At 59.4% G+C, this 16,298-nt stretch overlaps 1 protein-coding gene across 1 annotated transcript; it reads right to left on the minus strand.

Moving 5' to 3' along the window:
- Positions 1-1,009: 1,009 nt before the first annotated feature.
- LOC122421324 (tubulin beta-3 chain) lies at positions 1,010-13,695 on the minus strand. The gene is made up of 6 exons (XM_043437178.1): positions 12,144-13,695; positions 11,825-11,871; positions 9,324-9,667; positions 3,765-3,873; positions 3,166-3,276; positions 1,010-2,415 (listed from the first exon to the last, which is right to left on the minus strand). Exons 1-6 carry the CDS (start codon positions 13,094-13,096, stop codon positions 1,340-1,342), a joined length of 2,640 nt encoding a protein of 879 aa, XP_043293113.1. The 5' UTR covers positions 13,097-13,695; the 3' UTR covers positions 1,010-1,339.
- Positions 13,696-16,298: the final 2,603 nt, after the last annotated feature.

The raw sequence follows: 16,298 nt of genomic DNA on the forward strand, positions 1-16,298 counted from the left end.
CACAGAGAGCCTGGACAATCTGGGCTGTGGACACCCTTCCCCTCAACAGTGTGGAGGCTGCAGCCTTGTGGAGGTGGGATCGGAGGGCCCCGCACAGGCTCCAGGGTTGAAAGCTGGCAGCCTCCAGGGCCAGCAGTGCAGTGAACTTCAAGCCGCCCAGCACGGAGCAGGTGCCCAGAGCATCCGCTCCTGCCTGAGCCCGGGATGCAGACCCTCTCGGGGCTTCTGTTCCCCGGTCCAGATCAGCCCCTTTGGCCTCTCTTTGCTCAGGTATCCACCCAGGAGGGGGGCATGCAGGGGTGTCCTGGCTTCTAGGGGTAGGGTATGAGGAGGCCCAGGGCACTGGGGTTGAGGCTCATCCACCTCTGTGCATGCTCACCTGGGCCCCAGGCAGACAGCAGCTCTGGGTTCCACTTCTCTCTCTGTAGGAGGAGGGGGCAGCCAGATTTGCCCCTATCTGTGGGACCCTGGGTGCCCTGCAGCCGTGGAAATGATCTCCAGAAGGCATATGGGGCCAGAACTTCACTCCCAGCACCCCTGCACCCAGGTGCGGTGGCCACAACTTGCTGACCCAACCAGCCCTTCCCCGGGGTTCAAGCCCCCACCATCCAACACACCACATTTTCTGGAGGAATCCTCAAGCTCCTTACTTCCTCACACTTGTTTGGGTCTCGGCCGCCTGCCTCTAACGTCTGGCACACAGAGAAGCCAGAGGAAAGTTCCCCAGCATGAGTCACCCTGGAGGGCTTGTCCTGAGCTGCCTGAGAGCCCGTCTAGGGTTTGAGGATGAGGCTCCTCCAGGCATGGCCGCCTCCCCCAACACCACCGCCAGCAGCTCCCCTGCCATGAGCAGCACCTTGAGACACCTGCAGTTTCCAAGCACAGGCCCGTCTCAACCCCTCCCACTTGTCACTTGTCCTGCCTCCATCCGGCCTCCCCGTCTGCCCGCCTTACCTCTCCTGGCCCCATCTTTCTCAAAAAAGAGGAAAACTGCAGCACCAGGCATGGGTATCTGACAGCAATAAATTTATTAAATATCCCCCTCCAAATATAAACAGAAACCAGTAAAAAAAAAAAACAACAAAAAACATGAAACATCAGGCCTGGAGCTAACAATAAAGCAGAGACAGGAAACGGATTTGACCTAAGGCGGAAGATAGCTGAGAGAACTCACGCAGGGCAGGGGTGCTGTAAATACTGGAGGACAAACACTCGGGAGCCCCAGGGTGACATGACTGAACCTCGTGGGGGTGAGATCGGGGGTGTGTCAGTGGCTACATGGCTCGGGGGACAGACCACTTGGTCCTGGCCGCAGCCGCGTCCCACCCCTTCAGCTGCTTCACTTGGGGCCCTGGGCCTCGGATTCCTCCTCATCATCTTCGTACATCTCACCCTCCTCCTCGGCCGTGGCGTCCTGGTACTGCTGGTACTCGGACACCAGGTCATTCATGTTGCTCTCGGCCTCGGTGAACTCCATCTCGTCCATGCCCTCGCCCGTGTACCAGTGCAGGAAGGCCTTGCGCCGGAACATGGCCGTGAACTGCTCCGAGATGCGCTTGAACAGCTCCTGGATGGCCGTGCTGTTGCCGATGAAGGTGGAGGACATCTTCAGCCCACGGGGCGGGATGTCACACACGGCCACCTTCACATTGTTGGGGATCCACTCCACGAAGTAGCTGCTGTTCTTGCTCTGGATGGCCAGCATCTGCTCGTCTACCTCCTTCATGGACATGCGCCCTCGGAAGACGGTGGCCACGGTCAGATAGCGGCCGTGGCGCGGGTCACAGGCCGCCATCATGTTCTTGGCGTCGAACATCTGCTGGGTGAGCTCGGGGACGGTCAGCGCCCGGTACTGCTGGCTGCCGCGGGCAGTGAGCGGGGCGAAGCCGGGCATGAAGAAGTGCAGGCGTGGGAAGGGCACCATGTTCACGGCCAGCTTGCGCAGGTCGGCGTTGAGCTGGCCCGGGAAGCGCAGGGAGGTGGTTACCCCGCTCATGGTGGCCGACACCAGGTGGTTGAGGTCCCCGTAGGTGGGCGTGGCCAGCTTGAGGGTGCGGAAGCAGATGTCATACAGGGCCTCGTTGTCGATGCAGTAGGTCTCGTCCGTGTTCTCCACCAGCTGGTGGATGGACAGCGTGGCGTTGTAGGGCTCCACCACCGTGTCCGACACCTTGGGCGAGGGCACCACGCTGAAGGTATTCATGATGCGGTCGGGGTACTCCTCGCGGACCTTGCTGATGAGCAGTGTGCCCATGCCTGATCCTGTGCCGCCACCCAGGGAGTGGGTCAGCTGGAAGCCCTGCAGGCAGTCGCAGTTTTCGCACTCCTTCCGCACCACATCCAGGACCGAGTCCACCAGCTCGGCGCCCTCCGTGTAATGGCCCTTGGCCCAGTTGTTGCCAGCCCCACTCTGACCTGTGGTGGGGAGGGCAGGGGGGATACAGACGGGGTCACAGCTCCAGCACTGGCCTGAACAGCCCATCCCAGAGAGCAGCCGAGGAGGCAGCTCGGTGCCTGTTTGCCCTCCATGAAGTGGGGGCATGCAACTCTCACGTCCATGGCTCTTCATGCCAGCCACATCGTGTGTTGGGGATGTCACCCCCGGCACCTAGAGCTGTGGGATCTGGACACAGACACAGCTTCTGGAGCTTCTGCCTCTGCTTTGCCTCAGGGGACCTCCTAGCGGAACTGGTCCACCCAGCCCTCTGGTCCACCCACCCTCTAGCCCTCTGTGTTGGAAGGGTAAGCTACAACCCTGAGTGCCTCGCAGCCCAGGGTTGGGATGAGGGTCATGCCCATGCATCGGGTGCTGAGCTCTAGGAGGTGAAAGTGGGGTGAGGCCCTCCTCCTGTCACCGTCATGGGCATGAGGACTGGCGACCCCTGACCACAGCGATGCAGTGTGCTCATGAGCTGGTGTGCTCTGGAGACCCCTTCCAGCTCTCTAACATCCTGTAAGCTCTGTTGCACACACCGCGCTGCCTGAAATCACAAATGTCTATTTCCTGCACAGAACCCTTTCTCTGGGACTCTTTTGCTGCAAATTGGCGAGCTCAATGATGCTCTGCAGCATTGTGGGCAGAGGTGACTCTGCCCTCGTTTCTGTTGATCTGGGTTTGCTGGTGGTGGGGTCCACCATGAGAAGGCGGGGACAGGGGAAACTTACCAAAGATGAAGTTGTCAGGCCTGAAGAGGTGCCCAAAGGCCCCAGACCGGACGCTGTCCATGGTTCCAGGCTCGAGGTCCACCAGGATGGCCCGAGGCACATATTTGTGTGCTGAGAGGAGAGGAGTGGGTTACATGGGTCACAGAAGCTAGGCACCCCTTCTGCCTCCTAAATCCTGCCCTGGCCTGCCAGCCTCGTGCTCTCACCTAAGAGCTTAGACTCTGGGATCAGAGAGGCAGGGACCACATGTGACAAGGAGGTCATGGGTGACACCTGGACATGGGCAGGTGTCCCTGAGGGCACCATTTCACACCAGCTTCTGAATGGCCCCTGCCTGACCTCTCCAGATAACCCCTGCTCTGGACCCTCCATGGGCCTCCTGAAGGGTCTTTGGGACCCTGCCCAGCCCTGGTCATTCCCCTACGTGTGTCTCATGGCCATTAAACACATTTGCATCTCACATGGGTGACTAGGATTCCTTGTTTTATTCTGTGAGTCTCTGGTTACACCTGCCAGCCAAGGGAAGGAAGGCAGGGATGCTGGGACCCAGCAGTCAAGGCCCCCACCCCATCCCCACCCAGTCAAGGAGGGGAACTCACAAGAGGCCTCATTGTAGTAGACACTGATGCGCTCCAGCTGCAGGTCCGAGTCGCCCACATAATTGCCACTGGGGTCTATCCCGTGTTCATCGCTGATGACCTCCCAGAACTGCAGGGAAAGGAAGGGGCAGTTGGTGGTCATGACTCCCGGCAAGGCCTGCCCTCCGGTAGCCTCAAGGCCCTGGTACAAAATGAGGGGTGTGGACCCAAAGCCTGTACTAGTCCCTTTGAGTGACTTTGAAAAAGAGCCCCAAGTTCTGTCATCAAGAGAATTGTCATAATAAAAAATACGCACGTCCATGGAGACCAGAGCCCTCAGGGTGGATCAGAGCTCAACTGACACAGACCTGGGCCCCAGACCCAGCTCTGCACTTGCTGAGAGGGGCCTTGAAAGTCCACTTCATGAGGGGTGAGTAACAAACACCCACCTGGGTTGTTGTTTTTTTTTTTTTCCCCTCTTTTCAGATGAGAAAGTTGAGGCCCAGGAAGGTAAGTAATGGAGACCAGGCCTAGGATGTGCAAACACCTCAGTGTCAAGCATAGGCCATCCAGTGCCAGGGCCTGGGAGCAGCCCACAGCAGCAGCCTCAGCCCACAGGGCCCTGCATGGGGAGTGACTCACCTGGGCTCACCCAGCCTGTCTGAGCTGAGATGCCGCAGCCCCAGTTTCAAGGGCTCACTCACCGCACTGCAATCTGCCCTGTTTGCCCTGGGCAGAACCCACAGAGCTTCTCTCAGGGCTAAGGCAGGACAGGGTCTCACTTGCAAGCTGGACCACCCCTTCCCAGCGTGACCTTGGCCAAACCCTGAAGCTTCTGTGTCTCAGGGCCTTGGGCCTGAAGGCCCAAAGGCCTGAAGATGAAGTCTGAGTGCTGTGAGAATAAATCCAGTTACACTGTGGATGGGGAGTGCTGTATGGGGTTTGTTGTTGTTTAGTCACTCATCATATCTGACTCTCTGTGACCTCATGGACTGTATAGCCTGCCAGACTCCTCCATCTACGGGATTCTCTAAGCAAGAATACTGGAGGGGTTTGCCATTTCCTTCTAGAACCAGGGGATCTTCCCAACCCAGGGATTGAACCCAGGTCTCGGCATTGCAGGCAGATTCTTTATCCGCTGAGCCACAAGGGAAGCCCAGTTCTGGTTGGGAAGAGAGGCTTTTACCCTGCACACTCTTTGGTGGTTTTTAGTTTTTATCACGTGCACATGTTAACTTCTCAAAAGAAAAGAAAAAGATTAGTTAAAATTTTTTAAACTTTTTTTTTTTTTAATTTTAGGGACCTCCCTGGTGGTCCAGTGGCTAACATTCTGCACTCCCAATGCGGGAGCCCAGGGTTTGATCCCTAGTCAGGGAACTCAGATCCTACGTGCCGCAACTAAGATTTGGTTGTGCCAGCACAGCCAAATAGAAAAAAATATTAAAAATTAAAAGACTTTAAAAATTTAAAACCCAAAAAGTATGAAGAGTAATTATTATCAAATGCACAGAGGAATCTTGGCAGTTCACCCAGAGAGACTTTTGGCAAAGGTCAGTTCTCAGCTGGTCTTTGTGATTTGTGTCACTGATAAGTTTTCTTCTTTCTCCCTGCATTAGGTATGTGTTAATGCTGTAATTAGAGGTGTCACTGAGGCTTTTGGGGCCTGATCAGAGCTTTCAATCATTGCTTGGCTTCAGGACCTTGGCCCCACAGCCCTGGGACATCCACAACCTCTGTAGAGAAGGAATGAGCCTGAGATGGCATGTGAGGGGATGGCAGAGAGTGACTCAGTCGCCCAGCCACCAATACATCTATGAATTCTCTGGAACTCATGGATGGAATGCATACGCTTCCAGAAGGCAACAGACCAGAGTGCCACCTCTCAGGACCTCCATTTTCTCATCTGTAAAGTAGACATGATGACAGTACTCACTTCAAGTGGTCAACTCAAGGCCTGGCAAATAAAAGCACTCAGCAAATGCTGGTCTCACCAAGTTAAAAGTCCTTAGGTTCCTATTTAAATTTGTCAAGCCTTATTCACTGATAAGGACTTCACTGGTGGCTCCGACAGTAAAGAATCTGCCTGCAATGCAGGAGGCCAATGTTCAGTCCTTAGGTTGGGAAGATCCCCTGGAGAAGGGAATGGCAACCCACTACAGTATCCTTGCCTGGAGAATTCCATGGACAGAGGAGACTACTGAGCTACAGTCCATTGGGTCACAAATAGTCAGACATGACTGAGTGACCAACGCACATTCACTGATAAATAAAATAAAAAGTACTTTAAGAAATCAATATATTTTGGAATATTGTGGCACAATAAAAGATCATCACTGGTATGAGCAGATCTCCAAGGCACATCCTTGGGGGGAAAGGCACATGGCAAGGAGATTCAGGGTAAAAACGGGCACCTCACAACAGATGCTGTAATTCTTACTCATAGGTGCACATGCACAGAAAATGGATTAGAATAAGGGAAAAAAACTTGCTCCACCCAGAAGAGGGGGACCACCAGGGGGAGGTGCTTAAACAGGCACTTTAGCCTTCTGTGCAATGCTTCAACTTCTTAGAAGGGACATATGTTAATAATAGCTTTTGTAGTTAAAATGAATATAAATTGCAATTTAAAATATTATTAATAAAAGTTTAGCAGAATATATTACATGTATTATACAACATTAATAAACAACAAAATACTATATTATAAATTAAATAATGATTATGATCATCACCACAGATGAGAAGTGGCGCGTGGACCCCAGGGTCCAGGTCAGGCTCCTATTTCACACGCACAATTGTAGCTCCCGCGGCGCTGTCCGTGGTGCTGACGGCCGCCGCGCCCACACCTGGGGCGGGGACGCAGAGGGGCGCACACAGATGAGCCCAAAGCAAGCTGAGTGTGCGGCTCTAGAAGGAGGGCTGCCGGACTCCTGGGGCTTAAGCCCCTCTAGGACTCCACGCCCTTCCCCACCCGGCGCACAGCAGCAGTGGTCGTGTGGGGGTGGGGTCCGAAACCAGAAACTCCCTCCTCCCATTGGCTGTCAGGGCCAGGGCCGTCTCTCCGAGGCACCGCCCAGCGTCCAAGGAGGGGGGGCAGACAAAGGCTCCGGGACCGCACTACCCCCTAGGGGAGGAGGGTGGGGTTCCCTGACTCCTCGCCCCGTGGTGGGGGCTGGGGGCTCCCCGCCCATCCCGATGTGCCTACACAGGCCTGGATTCACACCCGTGCCCCGCCGGGAGGGCAGCACTCTGTCTCACCGCAACCTCGAGAGACGCAGTGCGGGACGCACCCGGCACAGTGCCCAACACTGGTCACTGTCATAAACGCTGTCGCAGTCTCTCCTAGCCCTGATCAGTCTCTCCTAGCCCTGATCGCCCAGACTTACCCTCCTCCCTCCATAACCCCTCCCATCCCGACCCCACCCGCAGCCAGGACCCTTCCCATAGCAGGCAGCCAGCCCCCAAGTCGGGTAACAGCCTACCTGTAACAGTCTGACGGCACCCTGCCCCGCCCCCACCAGTCAGTGGCCGCTGGCAACTGGCGGGAAAAGTTTGGTCTCCCTCCGCCAAGAGCCCACACCTGTGTGGGAGTAGGAAACGGCCAGACCCTGCCCACAGGCCGCTGTTGAGCGCCTGTGCAGGCAAATGCCCCTACCGGGCTTTGAGCTCTTCCAGCCTGGTTGTGGAGGTCCTCCAGGGCAGGGGGGCCAGAAGGAAACCACTTGACTGCCTCCTTTGCTCACTGCTTCCCCTCCTCCCCAATCCACTTCTCTTTTGTACTGTTAAAAAGCATCAGATACTACTTTTAAAAACAAACAAGAGTTAAGGAAATTAACCTCAAAGGAATAAGAAGTAATGAGGAAAACCCAAAGGGCACCGAACTTAAAGCAGGAAAAAAATCTCTGCAGAGGACAGTGCCCAGCACTCAGGCAGCTGCCCCCATCCCCCTGCCCACCCCTACCCCACCCCACCCCGCCCTTTGGGGCTGCAGCTGGGCATGAACCTGCCTTTGCCCGATCGGTGCCCGTGCAGCCTCAGAAGGAAACAGAGCAACCCCACCAACACTTCCCCAGGCTTACGATGGAACTAGGGTTGCCCTCCTTCCCGTCAGTGACCCCTGACCCTCAGAGGAGCAGATGCTCAGGGCAGGCCTGGCCCCTGTGGCCACAGTAATGAGTCTTTGGCCCCTCCTGCCCGGCCAGGGCATCTGTCAGTGACGGCCCCCAGAGGCCTGATTTAATTTGAGGCCTTGGTCCCCCAGGCCTCCCCTCCCCCACCTCCCTTCCTCGGGCAGGCACAGCTGTCTCCTCAGTGATTAGGGTGTCTCCCCACCATGCCCTCCCCCCATATGAGGCGCCACCACCCTAGAGCCCAAGTTGCAATTTACATGTCAGCCACGTGGCTGCCCCAGCCCTGTTGTAATTAGCTTTTTGTTCTTGCCTGGTTTCCATGGCAACAGCCTCCTGAGGAAGGTTTTCCTGGTCCCTTCCCTTCCAGGACCTGTCTCCTCCCCCTTTCTCCTTGGGGAACCTGCTCCACACCATTCCCGCCGGGCCCCTGGCCTTGGTGCTGACAAAGGGCAGCAGGCCCCACCCACCCAGCCTGAGTCTTGTGCTGGGGGGAACCTGCAGGGACCGGGAGCCGGAGGGCGGAGAGGCTCTGTCTCCACTTGCGGTGTGACCTTGGGCAAGGAACAGCGTCTCTGGACCTAGGGATACGACACCTGCCTCCTGGGGCGGGGGCGGGGGCGGGGGAGGAACGTGGCCTGCGCGCCTCAATCCAGACATCTGTGAGGGGGGCTAACAATGGAGGGGAGGGGCCTAGCGGGGAAGCAGCTCTGGACCGCGCCCTCCAGCCCGGCTTTGTTCCCACCACCGACCCCTAGACCTGCCGTCTCTAAGTGGGGTTGGGGGAGGGGTGGCCCGGGCGGTGCTACGCCGAGGGAGAGTCCAGTCCTGGACCAAGGTCATTCTGAGTCCGGGCACAGTTCCTTCCCCAACAAAGGAACAGGGTGGGGCCAGGGAGCTGAGGGTTGTCAAAGCTAGCTGGGGAAATGGGGGCGGCTCTGAACGTTCGGGGGACATCAAGCTCCTGGCGTGGGAGGGCAGAGGGAATCGTTATGGCTTTTGGGGGAGCCCCACCCGAGCTTGTCCACCCCACCCATCTCGCCCGAGGCCGAGTTGCGACCCCAGAGAAGAGGGCCACGCCCAGCCAGCGCCGTCCATTTGCACCTGCAGCGGCGGGGGGGCTAGAAAGTAGGGAGCCGCTGACCTGCGCTGTGCCTCCAGCAGGCCCGAGGTAACCCGGGCGGGGCAGCGGAAAGGCCGGGGTGGGACTGGCACAGGGGCTACCCGGAGTCCCGGCCGCCCGCCGGCATTGGGTGGGGGGGACGCGATCCCATCCGTTTCTCCTAGGTTTCGCAGTGGTGAGCCGGGCTTGGGGTGCCTCTGTGCGCACACAACGCCTCCCCGGTGCTTCCCTCCCCCGGGACCCGCTCGCGCTGGGGACGCGGGAGGCGCGCTGGGGACGCGGGACACGCGCCCAGTGCGGGGACCGGCACACGGGGCCGCGCAGCCTCACCTTGGCCCCGATCTGGTTGCCGCACTGGCCGGCCTGGATGTGCACGATCTCCCTCATGCTCGGTGCTATGGCGGGCGGCTGCGAGACGCGAGCGGACCGGCTGCAGCTGGCTGCGGAGGTTCTGCCGCCCCCGCCGCCCGCTCTTATAGGCGGGGCCCCGCCCGCCTCGCCCGGCCCGGCGTCATCTCGCGCGGCCAATCCCGGGGCGCCGCCGAAGACTGCGGCACCGGCTGCAGCAAGCATCCGCGCCGCGCATTCCCGCTCGACCGCGCGCTGCGGCGGCGCCGCCTTCCTCCGCCACCGGGTCTCCGGGCTCCGCGCAACCGTAAGGCGGGGCTGGTGAGCTTCAGGGAGGACAATAGAAGCCCCCCTTGGCCCTTGGCCCCCGCCCCAACTGCCTTCTGCTCCCCTCCCCAGCGGGAGCCTCACCCCTCGGCGCAGCAGGGAGGGTCTTTCTTGTGCACACCTGATTAGGGACCAACCCCATGTTCCCACACAGGAAGGCCAGAAGGGAAGCCCCCCAGCACCCCCTCCTTTGTCGAGAAGGGGCAGACCAGGTACTCTGAGCTTTGCCCGCAGCCTTTGATGGTGGGGGAGGCAGGCAAGGCTGAAGCGGGCACTAGATTCTCTCCAGAAGAAAGCAAGCTGGGGCAAGACTCCTAGACATCTGAGTCAGAAGGGCGGTGGCTGCAGGAGTTGGCGATGGGCTCCTATGGCAGTTCTGTCACTGCTCATCTCTGCAGTGGGGCGCCACCTGCCCCTGCTGCCCCAGGGCACTGCCAGGACATTCCAAGTGGACCTAGCACGATTGGGTGCTTTGTACCCCTGCCAGACACGCCCCTGGATGTAGCTGCTGCTGGATGTAGCTGAGCACTGGTGTCCCGGATTGTCATAAGGACACAAACAAGCCAGACAAAGAACTATCAGCCTGGGGGGTGGTGTCTGTCTGACTCCTTGCTGTCACTCGTGCCCCTGGAGTCTTGGTCCAAAGGAGGCCAAGGAAATTCAGTGGGTGGGGAGAAGCTCTGTAGGGAGTTGGTGTTTGCAGACGGGAGAGGTCACTGTCAGAAAAGAAGAGACTCACGGTACACACCCTGGACGACACCATCAGTCTCCTGAGGTCAGAGGGTAGAGTGAAACCACCTACAAGAAAGCCCTATCTTACATTTCAGCGACAAAAGCCTCCGGAAGGGTCTCAGCCACAGCGTGTAGCCTGTTCCCATGTGCTCACACTGCTTGGGGGTGCCCGTCTTTCCCCTCATGAAGCTCCCCAACTTGGCAAGTCTGGAAAGGGTCTTTTGTTCTCAAGAGATGCCCCTCCCCCACAACGTGTCTCTGATGTGGTTTCCTATGGTTGGTTTCCAGCTGCCTGGGGCCCCTCCCTGTCCCCTTTCAGGGGGTCCTTTTCCCTGGAAGGAAGAAGCTTCGCACCCTCTCGAACAGGACCCATCACCCACCTGCCACCCTGCGGGATGGCTCCCAGCCAGGACCGCTCCCCCTCCGTCCCCAGAGGAATTGAGGCTGGCTTGAGGCTGACTCATCGTCCATCTCCCAGCAAAGGCTGGCCCTGCCGGGAACCAGCTCCCAGCCCCGAGGCCAACAATCAGGTGGCGCTGCTGGGGTGGGGGACAGGCCAGGGGGCAGCAGGGCTGGCTGGTACCCCTGCTTTTCATCCACAAGCCTGTCCCAGCAAGAGGGTAGGGCATATGCTCTGTCTGTGGAGGAATGGGGTTGGGGGGGCAGAGAGAGGACCCAGCCCACACCCCTGGGGTTTGGACATCCCTGTAGCCCCTGGAGAGCGACACCCTATTCTGGGCAGCTTGTCTCAGACCTCTCAGGGCTGGCGGGGCACTGACCTTTCTCCCAGCAGGACAGAACTTAAGAGCAGACCCCAGCCTCTGGGCCACCCTGCAGCAGATAAGGAGGCTGAGAGAGGGCCATGTTCTAGCCAGAGTCACACACGGGTCACCATGGTCCTGCCTCTGTTGCAACTGAGGGCAGCCGGGCAGTGCCAGGGTCTTGTCACAATGGAGGTGACTGGGGATGGGGGCCTCTGGCATGGGGTTTGCACCACAGACAGAATGCAAAGACACAGGATGGAGTGGGTGTGACTGGGGTCTCCTCACCCTCCCCCAGGTGGGTCCTCTGACACTGGGGGCTGTGGTTTCATATCCTGGGCAGGTGAGCCATGTTTTCTGACTGGCTCCTGGGATTTAAGTCTCTCCCCTCTTCACTACACCCCCACTCCTCAGCCCCAAGCTTCAGGCAACTTCTGGAAAGAGGCATGAAAGATGGGAAGGAGGTTGCACCAAGCATTGCATTTATTAATACTGCTGCACTGCTTCCTGGCCCTGGAGCCTGCATACTGGCCACTGGTTCCCCAGAGCAGGCCTGGCTGGGGTGTCTGCCGAATGCATGTGCTGCTGACAGACGGGCTGAGCCTGGCTCCCCAGTCACCACAGAGCATTAGAAGAGAGTGAAGCCCCCGCTGTGGCCCCCACCTCCTTCTGTGCTGGTCATGAAGTCCTTGGAGCGGCACTTCCCACAGCTTTGGGCGGGGTGGGGTGTGGGCACCAGCCCCGGAGTGGGTCTCTGGATGGAGGGGTGGGGGCCCTCCTTTCTCGGTGTGGGGGGCCGTGCCCCACCATCTCCCCAGCCTTCTCATTCCGCACAGCCTCCTGGAGAGTCCTGCGATTCCCCTTTCAGGCCCCCGAAGGCCTGTGCACCCTCACCTTCAAAGATGGCCTAGCCGATCCTCTTTGCCAAGGGACTGCCCCGGCCTCACAGGCCTGGGGCACACAACGGCACTGCCAGCCTCACCAGGAGCACTGCAGCACCTCTTGGAGCGTCTTCCGGAGCTCCTGGCTGCGGAAGGCGTAGATGAGGGGGTCCACGATGGCGTTGCAAATGATGAGGGCCAGAAAGAGGTTGAAGTTCTTGAAGATGCAGCCACAGGTGGGATGCTGGGGGCAGAGGACGATGAGCGAGAGGTGCAGGAAGAAGGGGCCCCAGCAGAGGAAAAAGACGCCCAGCAGGATGGTGAGGGTGGCAGCACCCTTGAGGCCGAAGCCCTGATGGATGGGGCGCTGCCTCTTCTGGAGCCGGGCGATGCCCCGGGCATGCTGGCACGCCCGGGCCAGCATATGGACGTAGAGGACGGCCATGAGGGCCAGCATGGCTATGAAGAAGCCAACAAGACACAGCAGGACGACCGTGTGGTTGTAGTAGGTGATGAAGAGCAGGCTGGTGAGGATGCTGGCCACCCAGATGGCCGCAATGATCCGCCACGCCCGGGGCAGTGTCACGACACTGTGGTACCGCAGGGCGTAGAAGATGGAGATGTAGCGGTCCACAGCAATGGCGCCCAGGAAGCAGAGGCTGGACACCATGGAGCCACAGATAAGCACGTCGATGACATTGTCCAGCTGCTGCACCACAGCTGCCCGGGCGGCCAGGGCACCGGCCTCCAGCAGCAGCATGACCGCTGTCTCCAGCACATTGCTGACACTTACCAGCAGGTCGGACATGGCCAGGCAGCAGATGAAGTAGTACATGGGGGAGTGCAGGTTGCGGTTCTTGGCGATGGCGGCCACCACCAGCACATTCTCCACGAGACTCACTAGCCCCAGGCTGAGAAAGAGCCCGTCGGGGATGGCCACCTCCAGGCACTGGGGCCCCGTCCGGTTGGGGGCCAGCGTGAGGGGGAAGGTGGCTGGAGGCGTGCAGTTAAGGGAACCCAGCAGCCGCCTCTGGGAGCCAAGCACAGGCATCATCCCGCAGGGAGCAGGAAGGGGTGCTTGCTCTCGGGGTCCTGCTCAACCCATGGCTCCCCTGGGAGGGGCCTCACACTCCCCCCTCCCTGGCTGGACAAATGTTGGCCCAGGCATGGCCCCCAAGCTCGTGGGGCCAGCCCTCTGGGCGCAGCGTCGCTCTTCTGCCCTCAGTCTGCGTCCCCGCCTCTTCCCTGGAGGTGCGGTTGCCCACAGGCAGACATTTCTGGGCCGCTTGCTTCCTCCTGGCCCGTGGGGACCTCCTGCCTTACCAAGCCGTGGTGGGCTGCGGTCCAGGGAGAACAGAGCCTTCCTTGGCATCTTTAAAGTCGTCCCGGAGTCCCTCCTCCTGAGGGCGGCCGCATGATGGGCGTGTGCCGGGCTCCAGCGAGGTCCGCCACCAGGTGGCGCAGGCGGAGCCCAGACCTGTCAGACCGAGGCAGTCCGCCCTGCTCAGGCATCGGTGCTCAGCCAACCGGTGCTCCAGGCGATGCGCGGGGTGGGGGGCGCCTGCAGACCTGCCTGAGACCTCCAACCCTCTTCCAAGCCCGACACAAAACCATTACCTCCTCCCTGAAGCCGTCCAATCTTGCCTCAGGAACCCCCACCCTGGCCCTAGCCACCCTCCCCTTGACTCATGTTAAAGGCCGGCTGAGGGCAACCCCGCCCAAGGACTCCCAGCCCCTTCACCGCACTGTGGCCTCTCCCTGGGGTGCGGAGGTGGGGGGGGGCTCCCTGACAGCCCCCATTTCCTCTGCGAAAGGTCACCACAGCCGGCCCAGCGCCAGCAACCACTTCAAGGACAGACCTTTGTCTGCAGCCGTGTGCCAGCCCCCCAGCACTTTCTCACTGAGGAGTGCGTGGTGCTGACGACAAACCCTCCTCAGAGGAGGGTGGGGTGGACAGGCTGGCCCCACCGTGGGGATGGGGGGGAGTCAGAGGTGGGCCCATGAGGTTGGTATGCTACAGGCGCTGGTATGTCAGGGTCTCTCCTCCTCCTGCCAGACGGGCAAGGCCCGCACCTGCCCCGTGTCCTCCTCCCTTCCCTTCCCAGGACTCACATGGCCTTCTCCTCTGTGGCTCTGTTGGTGCTGTTTATTGAAGCACATGGTATGTGAGAGACAGTACACAAGTTATAAACATGTAGGCTGGTGCATGCCTCACCCAGCACCCTCGGGACTGCAGCACTCCATAATCAGTCAACCTAACATGACCACACCAGACTCTCCGGGGCACCTCCTGCGCAGCAGCCACTCCCTGACCATCGTTTTTTCCATTTTAGAACCTGATCCATAGGACTCGGGGCCCCTCCTCACTCAGCACTGAGACGCTCTCTTGGCTGCTGTCAGTGGTCGGCAAGGCACTGGCCACGGGGCATCTGGGCGGCTCCCGTTTTGTCACTAACATTGCTGCTGGGACGCCACCTGGTCAGAGCCATACTTTCAGCTTTGGTAGATTCAGGGAAACCCTTTTACCTGCTGGTGGACTGTTTGCCTGTTCCTGGCCGAGCACGAGCTCCCCACCCCCATGTAGAGGAACCAGGCACGGGGTGCCCCACCGGTGGACAGCCCCCAAAAGAGAAACGGGTCCCAGAAGAGGACCACGCAAGAGCCACAGCAAGGCCTGTGCTGGGACCTCGGTCCTGAACCAGCCATGCAAGCCTAGGACTCCCCAGGAACCAAGGCCACTGGGTGAGTGGCGTCCTGCCTTCAGCTTCCACGTCATTGCTGCCCCATAAATAAGGCCTTTGAGCTGCCTGCGCCTCTCCAGCCCCCAGTCGCCCAGCCTGAGACTTCAAAGGGCGTGAGAACTGGGCTGCCTTTGCCAGGAGCCACAGCCCTCTTCCTGGGGAGGCCTCGCGACTCCCCATCTGGTGCTCATCCGCAGGCGGGGGACAGCAGGATCGCCAAGCTGTGATTGGTCACGGTCCTGGGAACCATCCATGTGAACCCACAGCTAGCCCTGCAGCCTGTCTGCCTCTGTCCCCGGGAGTAAACGAGTGAGGGGAGACAGGCGGGGCTGGGGGGTATGGCCGCCCCCTCAGAGGACACACCACGTGAGAGCATGTGCCGACCACATGTGGAGGCTGAGTGGGAACCCCAGAACCAGAAGAGGTCTGGGCACACAGAGGCTCGTCCCATGAGGGAGCTCCTGGGAGCCAGAGCCTGAGGAGCCTCTGCCTGCAGAGCTGAGGGGCGCCTACATCCAGTCACAGTCACACCACAGCGGCCCGCCTTCAAGGGGTCACCCGAGGGCAGCCACGGGGAATGTGCTGCCAGCACCCCCACTCCCCACCCCGCCCCGCAGGAAGATCTCAGGAAGGCCTGGCCCAGAGTTGAGTCATAGAGTCTTGGTTCAAGAACTGTCTATTTTCTTTTGAACTTGGGGAAGGGAGGGGCTTTTGTGCCCGTTCTTTGGTGCTTGTGCTGAAGACCTGAGGTGTGGTGTGACTTGGTGGCAAGGAGTACAATAGCAATCCATGAGCAACACAAGGTCTGAGTGGTCAGGTGAGACTTTATAGCACAGATGTCTAGATGTAAGGGCCCTGGCTGTCTAACTCTAGCAGCCAGAGCAGCATGGCTAAGCATTGTGTGGGCAGCAGGCCTGGGCCCAGTCTTTGCTTCACTATCCCAGGACCCTGGCTCTTCATCGTAAAGTTGGACTGCTGGTTGCAAGATGGCTGCTCCATCTTGCTGTAGCTCCATACATCACACCCCCACCTAAATGTATTTAAGGTTGAAAGAGGCAGGGCACCAAGCTCTCCCTGCTTGCCTGTCATTTTCAGAGAACAAGCCCCTTCCCAAAAGATCCTCAGCAGACTGTATTACTGGCCAAAGTCCACCACAGGCCACCTTGGTGGGGGCCGTATGGCTCCAGGGCATGCCTGGTCTCTGGAGCTAGGTGTGGATGGTGGGAAGTTCAGCTCACAGCATCATGTCTGAAGGGCCCTGTCCTTGCCAGGTGTTCAGGTGCCCCTCACCTGGGAACGGCTGGAGGGTGAGCTCACATCACTAGGATGCCTTGGACTTCCTGGAAGATGGGCCATGGACAGGAGTTGGGTGGCTGTTGACGGGAGACGACTGGGTCACACTGTTGCCACACTGACCGGCCTGGGGCCCAGATGCTGCCCTGGAGCACACAGGCAGCCTCTGTGGGCAGAGGTCAGGGCAGGGAGGGTGCTCAGTAGACAAGAGTACCCAGTGGG

This window comes from Cervus canadensis, chromosome 18, assembly GCF_019320065.1.
Source record: "Cervus canadensis isolate Bull #8, Minnesota chromosome 18, ASM1932006v1, whole genome shotgun sequence".
NCBI classification, from domain to species: Eukaryota; Metazoa; Chordata; class Mammalia; order Artiodactyla; family Cervidae; genus Cervus; species Cervus canadensis.

Excerpts from the sequence above, each read along its gene's own strand:
- LOC122421324 (XM_043437178.1), bottom strand. The coding sequence starts at position 13,096 with ATGATGCCTGTGCTTGGCTCCCAGAGGCGGCTGCTGGGTTCCCTTAAC. Across the intron at positions 3,874-9,323 it reads GCAACCAGATCGGGGCCAAG|TTCTGGGAGGTCATCAGCGA; the intron begins GTGAGGCTGCGC and ends CTTTCCCTGCAG. Across the intron at positions 2,416-3,165 it reads GCCTGACAACTTCATCTTTG|GTCAGAGTGGGGCTGGCAAC; the intron begins GTAAGTTTCCCC and ends TCCCCACCACAG.